This window comes from Harpia harpyja, chromosome 14 (assembly GCF_026419915.1).
Source record: "Harpia harpyja isolate bHarHar1 chromosome 14, bHarHar1 primary haplotype, whole genome shotgun sequence".
NCBI classification, from domain to species: Eukaryota; Metazoa; Chordata; class Aves; order Accipitriformes; family Accipitridae; genus Harpia; species Harpia harpyja.
Genome location: NC_068953.1, coordinates 35,271,027 through 35,288,688, shown reverse-complemented (window position 1 = coordinate 35,288,688; position 17,662 = coordinate 35,271,027). Strand labels below are relative to the sequence as shown.

The 17,662-nt window shown below is 38.5% G+C and overlaps 1 protein-coding gene across 3 annotated transcripts in view; it reads left to right on the top strand.

Annotated features, from left to right (window-relative positions):
• Window positions 1-16,694, top strand: part of CA12 (carbonic anhydrase 12) — a 57,998-nt gene extending 41,304 nt beyond the window's left edge. For 2 of the 3 annotated variants that reach the window (XM_052807546.1, XM_052807545.1), the window contains 5 exons: window positions 221-400; window positions 2,914-3,056; window positions 3,961-4,056; window positions 5,782-5,845; window positions 6,308-6,522. In XM_052807546.1, coding sequence (XP_052663506.1) covers window positions 221-400; window positions 2,914-3,056; window positions 3,961-4,056; window positions 5,782-5,845; window positions 6,308-6,507 — 683 coding nt within the window. In that variant the 3' untranslated portion in view covers window positions 6,508-6,522. Of the gene's footprint in view, window positions 1-220; window positions 401-2,913; window positions 3,057-3,960; window positions 4,057-5,781; window positions 5,846-6,307; window positions 6,523-7,540; window positions 7,668-13,861; window positions 13,947-14,971 lie in introns of those variants that run through there. The other variant, XM_052807547.1, reaches the window with a different exon arrangement.
• Window positions 16,695-17,662: the final 968 nt, after the last annotated feature.

The following is a 17,662-nucleotide window of genomic DNA, read 5'->3' as shown; positions in this document are numbered from 1 at the left end:
GGGTGGTAGAGTGTCTCTATGTGAGATTTTTGTTGGCATTTGGCACTTTTCTATCTAATGGCACACTGGAAAGATGAAATTAAGTTTAAAAAAAAAAAAGTCTTAAAAATTCAGAAAAGGCTCCTTTTCCAAATTTTGGGTGAAGGCTGAAACAGGGGAGTTTTTATATTAATTGCATAGTTAAGTCTTGACAAATGTGTCTCTTTGATAATTTACACAGGTCCTGATGGAGAGAAGGCCTGGCCAAAGAAATACCCGTTTTGTGGAGGAGTATTCCAATCGCCAATAGATTTCCACAAAGATATTCTCCAGTATGATTCTAATCTCTTGCCTTTAGAATTCATAGGCTATAATGTGCCCTCCACTGACCAGTTTACATTGACCAATAATGGTCATTCAGGTAAGGAAGCTCAATGACAGCAAGGGATTGTAAAGGAAAGAGTTGCTGGAGCTTGTCATTTTTTATTTCATGGGTGAACTACTTTGATTATCAAATGAAATTAAACTGTCATGATGAAGCCTTCACATCAGCATACCTACATCTAGAGAACAGGCTAGGGAAACTTGGGAATGTACTAAAGTACAAATGGATTCGCAGTAAGCCAAACTGACTATGGTTTTTAAATAAACTGTAGGCATGTCAGAATTAATTCCTGAGCTTTTCTTATTACTTTGGTTGGAGTGCTCTGAAACAGAAACAGACTTTGTGATTATGTTAAAAAGAGATGAACTGATAAAATATGGGTGCAATGGGTCTCTGACATTCCAGTCTAATCAAAGCAGCTCAGCTGAATTATGGGGGGGAAGGGGAGAGGGAAAAACAAAAATCTAGTAGCACCATTCTGTTCCTTTGACTTGAGATAGAAACCTCTTTAGTGTAAGATAGTACAGATAGATAAAAAGACAGAAAAATAATTAGAAATAGTGTTCAAACATGCCCTCCATTGTAGTACTAAACCAAAGGTCAGTACAGTAGGTAAACGCAGAGAAGATGCAGTCTCATAAAGGTCTACTATATTGATACAATATACAATACCAGCAAGCTAGTCTCACCATTTTTTGTTCCTTCCTGAAACATCTGAAGACATAGAAATAAGAACAGTTATAAGGCCTTCCTTCTTTGTATCCTCCTCTGTTGCATAAGCATCAAAAGAACCTGCGTTATAAAATACTCTCTGCCTTTGGTCTTCTCTGGCGTGCTTGGTTAAAAGATGCCTGACATGCAAACATCTCTTTTTTTCTCACTCTTTCAGTGGGGTAAAGCTGCTCTGTAGAACATCATAAGCCCACTCTTCAGGCATGGTTCCTGGTTTTCCTCTTGATCAATTTCTTCATCAAAACCAGGTTGCTTTAGACTAGGAATGGCTGGAACACCCTTTCCTTGTGAACCTTCTTTTCCTAAGAGCCTTTCTTGATCCTGAGTGAAAGATTGTACTGTCACAGTTGAATGTATTAGGCTGATGTAAGTGACAGGCAGAGAAGGAAACATTGTCATTGTGGACTTTAATGCTGCCAGAGAGCAGGTGGAGACAAAAGAACACCACCGAGAGCCTGTCCCTCACATAACAGTTGCACAGGTAAAAGCAAATTCCTCGTAGAGCCTACATCACTAACATTGTCAGATCTTGCCCCTAAAACAAGAAGTTCAACTACTTCCTAATGAAAGCCAAGACAAAAATAGATTCCCCCCCCCCTCAGTAAAAATGGGAATTCACTTATAAGGTCAGGGCCCTCCTAGATAGCAGGGGACATGCGACCCACTCAGAACTTAATTGCTCTGAGTAATGAAAAATTAGCCTCTGTTAGAGTTATCATTACACCATCTGCTGCTGTCTTCTCTTATGGCTAGAGAGGAAATCAGTAGGATGCTTAATATTGTGGTATCAGTCATTCCTACATATAATTAATGGTACTTCACCAGCCAGCTAATCCAGACACAATCACCTACTTCAGCTAAACTGAAAGCAGTAGAGCTCAAAAAAAGCTTTTTAGCACTAGCATAAAAACACATAGGCTTGCAGCTGTTCCTTCATTAAGGTTTTGAGCCTTGTTTCCCCTGCAAAACATGTCTGGAACACTCCAGAAACAAGTTGTATTCACACTGGAAAATAATAAAGATAAATTGCAAAGAAATTGATCTGTTCTTTACATAAATCGTTGCTTTATGAAGTACCAAACTTCTCAAGTGAACAAGTCAGTTTCTGCTGAGTTGAGAATTACTACTGTAATTTCTACACAGAAAAAAATAACCCAGCCTGTCTTCCACACTGGAGAGCATAAGTGAGCAGAAGGGAGTGTAATGCATACAAAGGTCTCCCTCCAGAATGTCAAGAGAGGAAATGCTAGTTCTTAAGGCCTGTGATTATCTTGCTGCTTGACATCAATGATCTGGGTTTCAGGGGGAGCGGGGAGAGGGGGAAGCTTACTTGGTTTTGCCATATGCTCCTAAAAGAAGGTGAAGAGGCAGAGGAGTTCAATATAACAAGAGTTTAAAAATACCATGAGAAATATTAATTTATTAAGCCATTTTCAACCACTATAAGGGGACTGACAGAAGGCACACGAGCCTAAGTTTTGCTTCGACACGTTCAGTAACTGACTCTTCAATAGGACTGAGATAATTTTGCATTCTTCAGGGAGAAGAAAGATTTCCATTAGCAACAATTCTCACATTCAATTCCTTTAGTTTAAGAAAACAGAAAAAGGGTATATTCTAAATTCTCCTGAATTACCTAGAAAGGGTTAAAGACAACTAAAGTGTTTATCTCCTACCACAGACTGAGATGGATTTAAGTTAAGAATCTGCTTTGTTCACGCTCCATACATAATATACTTAGACACAGTATTTTTATTTGCCCTGTGCTTGAAAGCCATGGTATCATTTGCTCCCCTCTGGTTTTGGTCTGCTTACAGTGAAAATGTATCTGTCGCCTACTATGTGCATCAGAAACCTCCCTTTTGAATACACTGCATCTCAACTTCACCTACACTGGGGCAACAGAAACAAGTCAGAAGGCTCAGAGCACACAGTCAGTGGGAAGCATTTTGCAGCAGAGGTAAGAGAAGCTCAGATCAGGGAAAGAAACAAAGAAGGCTGGGCAGGTCTCACTGTTTCAAAGCGAGATCTTTATCTTGGGTATATGACTGTAAAAGGCTGCAAGGTTCTAATCCAAGTTCTCATGGTCTGGGTATATACTAAAAAAAATGCATTGTGCACTGCAAAAAGGATGGACTCTGATGTACTTTCATGAATACGCCACAAGTCAGGGAGTTAGAATTCAGGTTCTAAACTCAGGGCTGGCACTGGGTCACTTGAGTAATTTCAAGCAAATTGCTAGATATTTGACACCTTGGTTCTTCTCTGTAAACCAGGTATATCTTTTAGTTGCACAACATTGCTTCTCTGTCTACTTTTACTCACCTTCTATCCAGTGAAGAACTATCTGTTGTCTTTTCTAATCCTAAATTATGGATTTGGGAATAGATTTTGAAAAGCAGTACCAATTGGATATTTACCCCAAAATGATTAAAAGAGAAATCAGTCAGAATAATTTGCTTGCATAACAGCACTTGAGGAATCCATTTCTTCTCTAGTTACATTTAACACCCGGTTTTGCATTTTAAACATTGGAGAGCCCCAAGAGTGCTAAGGTGTTACTTTTTCAGAAAAATTTACTAGTACCACAGTCAAGATGCCTTGAAACTGAAGTTATCCTCTTCCCCCTGTCATTGCGGGGCATTGGGGGTGGGGAACGGAGCGTAACTCGACTACAGCAGGAGTGGTAGTTTCAGGACCTTTTGCTTTTCTCTAAAAGATGTTACCACTACACCCAGAAATCACTGAAGGTTCCCATTGTATTGTCTTAGCCTGAGGTGGCTACACTGGTCCTCTTTAGCTGTGAAACAGAAATGTGAGCATGCCCCAGAGGTTACCATAACATAGTATCTCCTTCTTTGTAGCTGCATGTTGTACATTATAATTCTGAGAAATATCCAGATATAACAGCAGCAATGGACAAAGCGGATGGACTGGCGGTTTTGGCTGTTCTTCTTGAGGTAGGATGCAGGACCTTTTTTTGTTTGTTTGTTTGTTTAGAATATGCTTTCAATCATTAAGTCATCACAGACCTTTAACATATAAAACTACCTAGATTGTTTAACAGTGCTGTGGCTGAATTAAGGTTCTTCCTTTTCTCTTTCACAAAAAAGGGCTAGATTCCAGCAGCACATACATAAACAGAAACAAATTTTAAGAGAAGAGGAATTCTAAGTATTTCCTCATGGTTTTCAGTAAGTTAACTTCAGCTATGTTAAATTCATTTTTGCATTCATTTACAAACTAAGGATTGGCAGAGTTTATCAAACAATAGACAACAGTGAATTTCAAGCTCACTTACTCAAAACTGCCCATTGTAACATGAAGCAGTTTTAACACAGCAGAGAGGCATAGGCAGACACAAGCCTGGCTTTGGCGACTATATGTAATTAGAATTTGACCACAGTCTTCAGGTTGCAAACTTCCCAGATTCTTTGAATCACAGATTACAGTAAACAAGTAAATTCAGTGCCCTTTTTAAGATGACAGGACAGCTTTCCAGTTTTCCCCTCTAAAGCCCCACATACAAGCAATTAAAGATAATAATGATCTGAAAGAAAAATTTTTAGAAGCTTGTACATATATAATTCTCCTTTTTCTTGAGGATTAAAACTCCTCAGTAAGAAAGATAACTATAAAGATGATTTTTAAAAGTGAGGATTTCCTGCAGCATAAAAAAACCTGAAAACACCCAGGTTTTCGCATTTCCATCAAAAAAGTGAAAATGTTCTAGTTAGCAGAAAAAGGTCTAATTCTCATTAATATTATCCAAGCTCGCTTCCTAGCAGCTCTAAGACTTTGACAATAATTTTGTGTTAAATTTCAGTTCATTTGGAAGTTGCAGCTGTGAAAAGTGTCAGAGTATTGTATATTATGCTAGGGAATAATACTGGGATTCTGGTTATTTCTAAGCAATGGTGTTTAAAAATCAAATAAGGGAACAATGGAGATTAGGTCTTTCAAAAACTTTCAGACAGCTGGTGGCTATTACAGTTGATCTAAGGACACCAGTTTACTATGTCTGGTTGTCAGAGGAGTTGCTAAGCACCAACTCTAAAGAATTCATAAAAAAGGCATTGATTATGAGACTGAAAAGCTACTGGTAGCAGTTGAAAAACATGGTCTTGTTTGATAGTTGAGTTATAGCCCTTGCCAGATAGTTGAGTTATAGCCCTTGCCAGTGTCCCTGTGGTACCCAATAGTGTCATTCTTTATCTTCCTGGACTGTGAGGAGCAGCAGACTAAGAAGTGTTTGTGGGTGGAAAAATGCAGCTTTGACTAGAAACCAGTAGATGACCTGAGAACCCTGTCAGCTGAGACCTTATGCCTGCAATGTTCTCAAAAGAAATGGTTTATCTTCATCTGCACAGCATGCTGAACAGGCAAGGGGAATAGGGTCCTTCAAGCGCTCACAAGAGGTCTACACTGCAGTTGTTAGATAGCATTATGACAAAGCAGGCCTAATAGCTCTGGAAGCGAGTAAGAGTGTTATTGAGGTTCTGAGGATAGTGTTAATGTTTTGAGTAAAAAGAGTATTTATGCCATTCTAGTACATGAATATCTGGACAGCGGAGACGCTTGCCTTATGGCAGAGGCCATCAAATACTGCTGTCCACTGTGTGCAGAAGCAAAGACTCATTCAGACTGCGGTGATTTTACAGCTGTTAACAGTCTGCTCATTACAGATTGGACCCTTCAACCCATCCTACGAAAAGATCTTCAGGCACTTCCGGAATGTGAAATACAAAGGTGAGTGGCTATAAACCTGCACTGGATTGAGAATGGCTAAGAGTATCAGATGTCACCCTGAGAGGGATCGAACCAGCTGAAGAAACAGTCCAGAAATCCCACACAAATCTGTCACAAACTGTGAAAGACTTATAAATGCAGTGCATTTCTGTGAAGAGTGTATGGCTAGCATGTACCATGTGTTTCTGACTGGGCCTTATTTCTTGCACATGGTGTTTTTTGGTTAATATGGCCACAGTTTATGTTACAGAATTCTGATTTGGTATCTAAAACAAGATTCCTACACAGGAAACCTAGAAAGCTGTATTCCTTATTAAATTGGGATCATCTCTGTTAAAATGTATTTTTCTTTTCCTAGTGATATGACCAAAAACATCCTACTTACTGAAAAGCAAATTCACTTCACTGATACACTACCTGTGTAGTAATGACGCAGCATTTAACATGAATCCCCTATTTTAGATCAGATGGTCCAAGTCCCTGGTTTCAATATTCGAGAACTGCTTCCTGACAGACTGGATGAGTATTATCGCTATGAAGGATCCCTGACAACTCCTCCTTGCTACCCTAGCGTTCTCTGGACAGTTTTCCGACACCCCGTTAAAATTTCAGAAGAGCAGGCAAGTTTAAATACAGCACATGTTTTCCTGATTGGTGTCTAAAGAACAGTATATGCATATTCTCATTTCCTGGATTTCTCTTATGTTCCTGTAAAATCGAAAGATGATCATTGCTAAAATCCCTTAAGTGGGAAGAAGAGCACAGAACTGACATAAATCAATATCCTGTGCTGTTTCTAGTTAGCATGTTTTCAGTTGACCAGAATCAATAAAGGACCGACAACTGCGTAGCAATTGGTATAGTATCAGCTTGAAAAATCACAGTCAAGTAAGATTACCTTCTGTTTTCACTATGTACTTACTTCCTGCTTTGAGTCTTTCCATGAGTCACTTCCAGAGCATTTTTGTTCAGGCTTCATGGCTGAACCCTATTCACTAAGTATTTTAGTGCTACTTTGATCCTGACTGACTTAGGTATGATAGGTTGGGTAGATGTTAAGTTTCTAAAAAGCATGTGATGTGTTACTTGTCCATCTTGAATGCCCTGGCTTTTCTCCAGCTTATGTTTTTTGTGCTCACCTGATTAACTTTTTTTGTTCTTAGGTGGCCACTTACATAGACTATAAACTCCCAATCACTATGTTCTGATTCACCTAATTGTAAACACAGGGGAAAAAATGTTATTATCAAAATCTCTGATCAAATTACTGCATGCTCCTTGTTATGAAAGTCCATTCTTAACTTTGTCCACTCTGCCAGATCATGTCTTTACCAAAGCAGAGAGGTCTTTCATAAAGTAGTTTTTAGTACTGCTTAGGAGTTAGACCATGCTACGGAGAACATGCTGCAAAGGGCCACCATGTTTCCTCCCGTCCAGTTTTCCTGGTGGATAATTACCAAGTCGGATTAATCTTACCAGGATGTAAACAAAATATAGGTATGAGTTTGGAGATGTCACACTGTTTACACATTATTCTGTATTTGGACTCACAGGTCACGCAAGACTTAAATATTACTTAATGTATCCTCTTCCCTTTGACTACCCCTTTGATTTCAAACACACACTCTCAGTAATCATACACTGGCAATGCTTCTTCCGTATTCTGGGAGCTGAACAGGGTGCTTCCCTTTATAGTTACTGGCACTGGAAACAGCCATGTACTGCACAGAGAGTGATGACCCAGAACCCCTGGAAATGGTTGATAACTTCCGAAATGTTCAGGAATTTCATGAAAGACTGGTTTTTATCTCCTTCCGTGAAGGTAAGTTGTATGAATGCTTCTATGCAAAGACACAGTGCACAGTGATTTGTGTAAACTTGAAATACTGAAGTGGCAGTCCTGTTGCACTGTACCACTACAAAAATCTAGCAATCTTATTTTCCCGCAGTTCACTTTGTTCCCTTTTCTTCTCTTACTGCATTGTTGCATGGGCAACTGTATGAGAATAAGGTATTCAGAGAGTATATAGGAAGGCTTTTTTTCCACAATGGGTATCAGGCAAGCCCTGCAACCCTTCTGACCAAAGACAAGGAGATAAAAGAAGGAAGACATGTTTGGCCTTGTCATGCTTAGCAGAAATACTTGCTGTCACTCCAAACACTAAACAGTTCTCTACAGCTGAGCTGTTTCAGTCAGCATAAAGTGCTTGAGCTGGCCTTGTCTCACCAGCAACATTTGCTGGTTCTCAGCAATATCAGGATTGTTTTTATGCAGACCACACATCTAAAGGGAATCACAGCTTTGCCTTTCAGGGAGTCTGGTTTTGGGAAATTACATAGAATCCTTGAGGAATTAAAAATCAAGAAACAAAAATAATTCATAACACTGGATTGTATGATCCAGTGTTACAAGTGAAAAAAAAATTTGCCATCTTATGAGGAAGAACGGATTTAAAAGCTTAATTATACAGTGTTACACAATGACAGTGCATAGGTTTGGGGGGCGAGTTGTGCACAAAAACCTGCACCTGTGGTGAGAAGCTTAGCTGTGCCCCACAATAAGGCATTCAAGTATACTGTTTGTGCAAAACGTATTGTTCCAATTTCTGTGTTGTCTTGCAAACAAATACCCTTAAGCAGTTGTGAAGCTGGCACATACACTGAAGGCAGATGAATCTAGGCAAGCCTCTACACTATTTGAAACTGGGAGTAAAAGATTTTTAAAAGAAAAAACAGACTTCACAAAAAAGACTGGCCAAGCAGTGAACTTTCAAATTAATAAAACGTGTTAGCACATCATTTCAACTTTGCCTGCTAATTTCTTCACTGTTTAGATGAAAGAACAGAAAATACAGGCGTTGTCTATATTGGGGAATTTCGCACAATAGCCACTGCAGGGAACAGTTCTCCCTGCAGGCATACTGCAGTAGCTGTTCTTGCCATTCCCCTCTGCAGACAACCCCTTTCATAATATATCTTTTCTAATATAAAGCTATAAAGGAGAAAAGTGAAAATTAGAGATCAGCCAAAACAAATCCCAGCCAAAACATTTCTCTGAAATCAGAGAAGATTTAGATTTGCCACCAAAAGTTGGCTGGTCTCTTTGTCAGATTAGCTGCATCAAAACTCCCAACCAGAACACTGTGGAGCATCAGCAGCATGTGGCCCTTATTTGAAGCAAATCTCCCATCTTTGAGATAAAACCCAGAGACAATTTCAGAAGTCATTCTGTGGCTGGGGACCATCTCAGTTCTCATGGAAACATTTTAAAATCTTTCTAAAGCTTCCCATAAGTGGAACACAATTCTACCACGAAGTTTCTTTTGAGTGCCTTCTCTGGAATTATTGCACATAACTTAGTAATTATTTAAATAAGCATGTTGATGCTACTGTCCTTGCTACTTAAGCACATTTCTCTCATTGAGTTCTAATGATTTAGTTATTCATTTCTCTGTATTTTTACTGGAGTAAAAAATATTTAACAGTTCTGAGCTGACTGACTATATGGGTTGAACCACAAGCCATGACTTCCCATTCTCCAGCTCTGCATTAAATCTCTGCATTTCATAATCTCCAAAGCTTCAGCAACAAAGGCTACATCTCCTTAACTGCAGCATCTCCTGACTTTTATTTTATTAACCATTCTATCTGCAGTTAACATAGTGGATCCTTAGGAGAAGGCTTATGGACCAGGTATATGAAGAAGGGCAGACTACAGTGCTAAAGGCAATACACAGTTTTCAGTGCAGTTCAGGGATCCAAAATACCTCAGGTTCTCATTTCTGTACACTCAGCAGAAAGCTACTGACTAGAAAACCAACTATTTTAACTTGCAGCACAGAAGGAGGGGCAGCGATTTAAGAAGAGATGGGATACTTCCCAATTTTGAGGTGCAGAGAAACAGCGTAACATATCCTTTTATTTAAAGTATGATTAAGGAGCTGAAGATGTTACACCTGATAGGTTAAGTCATCACTATATGACTTTGTACTTTTTACTGAGCATCTTGAAAGGTGCTCAGGTTCTCAAGGACCCTCCTGTGTGTACACAGCTTCCAGTTTGTAAATAAAGGCCTAGAACAGTGACTTTCCCCCGAAATAGCTGAGTAGTTTTCATCTCCCACCCTCATTCTGGAAGCTAGAAATGCATTCATTCCAGATACCTCAAAAAAAGGTCCCCAAGCCTGTTGAGACAAGCTCTGTAAGCATCCACAGTAGTTCTTTGCAGTCAAGCAGCTGAAGCATTTTTCTGCTTTCGCTGTCATTTCTCCATTTGTCTCCTTGTTTCTTTGCTGCCAAAGGTATCTTACCATCTTTCCCATTACTAGCACCAGATAGCTAAATATTTAAGTCTAAACTAGCTTAGTTTAGTTATACCCTTCTTTTATTTAGCACTACCATTTCTGCTTTTGAATTACTGCTGAAAGAAGTTACTCTGATAAATTGTCTTTTTTCTCATTTTAATTTGTTTATAGTTTGAAGCCCAGTTTCAAGGTCTGACTAAAACAAAATACTGAGTACTGTTGGCTACCAAAATTTTGTGTCAGTCTGCATCAGCTCACGTGTTAACAAAACATAAGATTTTTCCCTTTCTTAAGAATCATTAATACCTTTCTGCTATGCATGATGAAGAGTCTCCGCAATCTCTGTTCATGTGTAGTTCTCTGCACTAGGCAATAACCTAAATCTTACTGTGTCAGTCAAGAATAAGTAACAGAACAACCTCCCTATCAATTTATCAGCTAAGAAAACTGATTTGTTCGTATTATATTGGTAACAAGTGGAAACCTTGTTTCTCGACTGTAATATGACCTGCATTAGACAAAAGTTATTTCTGTGACTATATACAACTCACATAGGGCATACACAAGTCACGCTTGGGATTTTGCTGGTTCTGTTCCTTGATTTCTCATTGTATACTATATAAAGCCATAGTCATAATATTCTATTCCATGTTCAAGCCTCTTATCAAGTCCCTATGCTGCCACTTGCAGAGTATAATGGTTACAGAAAAATGCCTCAATTTAATCTCATTTTAAAATAAGAATTACACTAGGAGTTCTTTTGTTGCTAGATTCTAACCAAAATATATAAGAAAATTACAGGTTTACCAAATCATCAACAGTCCTTAATAGCCCCATGATTAATATACAAACTGGTATTAGTTGCACAAACAATATTTTGAGTAAATGAAAAGATTGCTAAATAGTGAAAAAGGGAAAGAACTAGAGTATGCCAATCCTTTTTCTGCTTTTATGGATTGGCCAGCTAGAAAGATCCCTCTCCCCCATGGCATTCTTATATGACCAGGAAGAGGGTTAAAACTTTCTTCCCAAACCTCCAATCTCAAACACCAGCTGCCAGCTAGAGAACTAGTTAGGTCCAGAATGGCTATTTCAGTAATCCTCTTCAAATCTCTGCTCAAGTCAGATTATGTACAATGATTTTAAACAGCAGAATCAGGATTTCCAATACGGCTGCCAAGTTTTTGAGACTGTAAGGCTTCCTCTGCAGGGTCTTTCTTAAATCCATGCACAGACAATCTACTATAGCAATGCCACTGCAGAAACACTTACTGAAGTAACGGAAGTTCTGGAGTGAGCAGGTACCTTATGTTTAAGACCGGTTCACCACGGAATCCTAGAGATCCAACTTCTACGTTTTCTACTCTCTCAATTTATCAGAAATGAGAAATGCAGTTTTCCATCTGTTTCTTAAGCTGACCTTTCAGCACCTGACTACCTTCTCTCTGTAAATCACACTCAATACTTAAAAGTAAAAGGTAGAGAGTTACAATCTGTGATCTCAGTGACTGAAAATCAGATACTATGCTTTTCATCCAGGAATCTCTAAACACTTCACAGAAATAGTGTAAGCATTATTATTTCCATCTATGAGGGAAAATTTGACCCAGATGTGACTTTCTCAAAATTGTTGCTGTGAACCAGTGCCAAACCCAAGAATAACATTTGGCTCCCATGCAGAGATGACACCAGCTATAAAAGCATTTTCAATGTATCTTTAAACTTGGCATGACTTAACCAGAGTTGAATTGTATGGGTTATTGCCCATCCTGCTGTTCTCACCCAAGAACCGGTCTCTATGGCTATGAAAGGCATTGCTCAGCGCTACTTTAATAGAAACCCCATTCAGTCTAAGTACATTTAATTACAAAAGCTCATTGACTCTATCAGTGAACCATAGAAAAATGTTCTACCCATTTCAAAAAAGGTATTCATCACCCCTGTAATCTCACATTCCACCTACTATGGTCACAAAGGCTCCCTCACAGGTGCAGTCCCTCACCTCAAGGGGAAGAAAAAAAAAAAAAAAAGGGTTCTTGTCAAAGCACAATTAAAGTGCACCTGGTTGCTGGCTGCAAGTGCTGAGCCTGATGCAGCCAGCTGTACCACAGGTAGGAACAGAGCACGCTTACTAAGAAGGGGAGGAGAAGCCATACACAGAATCATGGCTTGGGTCAGGCAACCACAGAAATTTGTGAAAGAAATCCTGTTGTGCACACTCTAGGCCACTACTAAAGCAGGTTTTCAGAGCAACTTTTCTGCCTTTTCAGTATCAAGACTGAGGGCTGCTATCTTCACCTGAGCACAGACACCACAAGATGGGGCCATTGAGCTGTGTTTTGTATCAAAAATGCAACGGACCACACCATTCGGTCCTCCGCCTTTTGATGCCAATAATTAAAATCTAAATTCATGCTCACTATTAACAAGTACTACATTTCAAAATGTCTCTAATCTTAAAGGATTATTCAGCAAAACTCAAACATGTTTATAATGTGTTTTGCCTGTCAGCAATCTATTCTAATAAAATCAGCTTCACATACATGCAGCTGAAATTTATTACGATGTTCAAACCTTCCACTGCCCACAAGTTAAATGGGAACTGGTGTCTAGTTCTGATTATAGCACCATGCTGAAATACTATCTAACTAAATTTGCAAGAAGGTCTTCTCATCAAACAGAAACGCCCCCTACCCTTCCTCTTCAAACTACAAGCTCTCTTTCTACAATTATCTATTTGGTGTTATATTTTGTTGCCCATTTGATGCACCTTTACTATAACAAAACTCCCCTTTTTTTAAATACAGGTTTTTTTCAACTCCACAGATTGCAAGCTTCTTCTATTGGACTCAAATTTAATAAAGCATCTAGTGGGTTAAATGGGATACAGTTAAACTCCAGGTTTTACATTTCTGTTTTCTCAACAGCTTATTTAATAAGAGAAAATATTTAGATGGAATACATGATACCTGTTAGCTTCCCTCTCGGACGGTTCTGATGTTCCTTAGAGAGGAACAGTCATTTGATAAAATATTAAAAAAATGTGTACGTGAATTATGAAAATGCAGTTAAGAAAAGTGTGCTCACCTTCAGGGTCTTTGGGAAGGCCAAAATAAATAAAAATACTTTCATTACCAAAAATATAGGAAGGTCATTATCAGAGACGGCATTATAATGATAATGCTCAACATCTCAATGCAAACATGAGATCATTCAGTTCTTCACACTAATATCCTGAATTCATTCTTACCTTCACAGATGCCTTTAAGCGATGTTCTCAAGAGCAAAGCATATCACTCTTCAGCTGTCCACATTAAACGGTGTTCCTCTGCCTTGAAAAAACAAAAGGCATCAAATTTAACATCCTTAGTTGCCTGGGTTTAGTTGATCAGTTTTGCTTATGCCCTCTCATAGATTATAGCATTGAAATCCAAAGAGTTTCTGATCTCCTGTGCCTGTGCCTGCACGTTGGCTTTGTGACTTCAGCAGGTGTCTAAATTCACAGCACTGTGAACTGTGGCTCCAGTTGTGGGATTAGGACCTTCCAGTATACATCTATGCAAAGTTATCCATTCCGTAATTGCAAAGTGGTATGAGCAGGCTGTAGGAAAGTTGCAGATGCAGAATGCAAATGTTATGACAGATTAGAGACTAACATTCTCCTCTCAAGTAAATGAAATTAACTGTTTTGTATGCTTTCCCTCTTTTCCTAGGTTTTGTTGCTTCTGTTGTGATAGCCTGCATTCTGGGAGTTCTCATCATTCTTGCAGTAGCCTTCTGGCTACTGAAGAGGAAAAGGTAAGATGTCCAGCTGTTTGTCACATCACAGGAAAAGAAGTCAAACCAAATTTTTCTTCTGACACAACGAAGTGCTTGTGTGTCCAAAACCTTGCACATTTTTAATAGTGGTAATGTTTGATCTTTTATACGATACGATCTCTTCCTACAAGCTTTGATTTGTTTTTATCACTGTAGATGTTACTTCTCCTGTATCATATACTCCAAAGTAATCCTATTTTATTGCCAGCAAAATATACTTATATGGCTAAAAGGCCTCTACTTGCTATGATCTTTGTGCCACAGTGGCCACCATTCTGCCACTGTAGGAATGGTTGGGTTTTGTGAAAAGCAACTATATAGGGTTGTTTTTCCACAAAATAATAATTACTGGAATAGTGCTCATGTAAACCCTTAAAAGATACAAGGAAAGGAAATAGGGAATTGTATGTGAGTACCAGGGAGAACACAAAACCACTTTCTACTCTAGGTATTGACTGCTCCCACTAGCAGTTAGGAAATGAGACTCCCTTTCCAGGCTAAGCAGGACAAGCAGGCTGGGTCGATAACAGACTTACCCAGTTTTTCTGTTTCTCAATTGCCATTTGTTCTTTTTCTTATTCTTTTTGCTAGCATTGCTGCTCCTAAATGCTTTTTTAATCCTTTCATTTTTTCCTAGAACACTAAGTGAAACAAAAGGGGAATGAAGTTTTAGAAAAAACTTCTCCCAAAGGTCACCTCATTTAAAGGGAAGAAATCTGTACTGACAAGAGATCATTTAGCCAGACTGTTTGCCACCAAAGCCAAATTCTGGAAAAAAGACTAAGATTACAAACTTTCCTACAGCCTGATCCCTTTGCAGTCAGCATTGACTCTGCCACACAGAATGCATTCTCCTGAAATATTCGTAACAATAAGCTACTGTGACATTTGCACTGGTACAGAGAAAAATAATCTCATGCATGCATAATTGACCATTTTAAGTAACCAATGGTGCTTTTCCTTCATCAGAATTACAATTGTTTAACACATTTCTTTTATTTTAGCTGCAAAAAGGGAGGCGAAGACAACAGAGGAGTCATCTACAAACCAGGCATGTACAAGGAAGAAGACGACATCTCCAAACTTTGATGCCCCTGCTCTGTCACAAAAGCCCCTATTCATTCACAGCACTGATTTATTTTGCATTGGTGGAACATGTGTCTTGTTCTTGGCTAATGATAAGCCTCAAGAGTGTTCTAAAAATGTACCAGCCAAAAGTTTTCTGTAGCCCTTGTTCTCTTGTTTTCCAGGGAGATAGGATCAGTGAATACTCCTGAGCTAAATTCCTCACCACATTCTTTCCATGTTTGCTGCTTAGTGAGTCTGGGTCTTTTAATTGATTTTACAGTTAATCCTAAACTCCCATTTTATGGTTTGTTTAGCACAGATTTTCCCACAGGTATTCAAGTCTGAAGACACTCATCAATCTACAAGGACTCTTCTCTGCTAAATCAAGGTATTGGTTTTAGCATCATGAATATAAACAAGATAAAGGGCTATGTGTATTTGAGATAAGAATTTGAACTAGGTTGTTCAGCAGATACAGTTTTTTAAAATCACAGCAAATGATACTAGTACATTCACCAGTGGCTTTGTAACAGAAATATTAGAGGAAAAGACAAGTGTAAACACAATGAGAGCCACATGGATTGTTAATGGGGTTCTCTGGAATCCCCAGGAACTGAGTGCTGAAAAACCACTACTGCTAGAGGAATAGCTCACTTTCCAGTTATTACACAGCTTCACAAATCTGTTACGGACATCAGCCTCTGGCTGTCATTAGAATTAGAGAAGGACCTTGTCTTATTAACCTGCTCTCATTTATAGTGTGTGCACGAATGCTGTGGAGATAATGCAGTTGCTGCTGCTTTTAAGCAGACTTGTCATTTAATCATGAAATCTTGATTGATTTTACAGTGTACATTACAACTGCAATTATACAGTGGACAGTTTCGCTTAGTTCTCTGAATTTAGTAAGTTAATTATTACAAAGTAATCAAAATTACCTTTTCAAATCTCATAAGCTAGATACTCGAGTCTCATTATGCATTTTTGAAAGTCAGAAGCATAAACCTAACTCTGTTTCCACTGAAGACAATGTGAAATGTCATTGACTTCAGGAAGAATAGGGTTTAGCCAGCCTAGCCCCAGATGTATACAGAATTCCTCTTGAATTTGCCATCTAAAGCGAGGGTCTGAAATGTTTGTACTTCAGTATACAGGCAGGAAGTCACTGAGCACAGGCTTATACCTAAAATAACTTCAGGTCTGAAAGCTGCTAAACACTACTGGGGAAATTCCAGTCTGAACTTTACACTTAGGTCCATTTTATATTCAGTACCCCCCCACCACATTTGTGATTTTAAATAAATAAATTATTACTGTATGTGTTTTCTCCTTTAAAGACGGCAGATGCATACTTACATTTTAGATTCTTCCCCTTCCACCCCCAAGAAAACTGTTTGATGTCAAAAGCAAGCTTTTGGGTGAAAAGAGAAATAACTTATTAATACTTACTGTACATGAAATTTAGGAGCATAATCTTACAACTAAGTACATTGCATTTGCCAGCATTTTTATCTCGCATAAACAAGCACATAAAGATCATCTTGTTGAAATGTTTGGAATTACTTAAAAAGCAGCATTTGTGTGCTATGGGGAACATTACTTACTCTTTGAATACAGGTGTTTAAAGACAAGAATAGATAATAAATTTTTATGATGTTTCTTTGGTTTCTCTTATTTCTTCTAGAAGAGTAACATTTTAATTAGTATTTTAATCTTCAGCTCAGCTGATTAGAAACATTGATCAATCACTTTCTTTTGCATGCAACATCCTTGGCATCTGTAAAAAGAAGCATAAAAACCTCAGCCAAATACTATATGCTTACTGCAAGGAAAAGTCTCACATAACCAGCAAAGAAAAAATTACACATTAGGCAAAAAAAAGTCTCTTTCAGAACTATTTCTTAAGCAAAAGAACATACTGAAGAGGGATTCACACAAATCATATTCCTGCTACTACCACTTGTAACACTCTCTAGCTGCATGGAGTCCTCCTATGAAATCCATGCTGCCTTTGAAAACGCAAGCACGTGGCAATTTTTGTTTTTCCTTAATACTATATTACCAGTTTGCGCTGCCAGTGGTCCCTGAGCTGAAAGAATCTAACTCCATATGTTTTCTGGGCTCTTTAGCCACTATCATTTAATAAACCTATTGAAGTATCACATTTTTTTAATACTTGCCAGGACATTTCTTTTCTCATTCTTACATGCACAACATGTCAGATGTCTGGAAAAATCAAGCATGATCAGAAAGACAGATGCAGTTAACACACTACCATAATAAATTAAATCAAGTTACAAAAATCACAATTCACTCCTTTTTAAATTGAATTACCCATTTTTGAGGCTCCAATAGCAGAAATGAAGCCTAAATAATTTAAGCCAGAAAAGAAGTGAAAGAGTTAGATGCCACAAGGGGTATAGAGCTCTCCTTCCATTTCCTTGTGATATAAGGAAACCCATTCCTTTGTGTTACAGTGCACCTACAGCATGACTATTCTCAAGCAGATTATTCTCAAGTCCAAACTCAGGAGTATTCACTTCTTGTAAGCAAATACGAATATCCTCACAGTGGTGCTTTACTGACTGCCCTACTTCCTGGTTTAGTCAAGAATTTCTCTTCTCAGG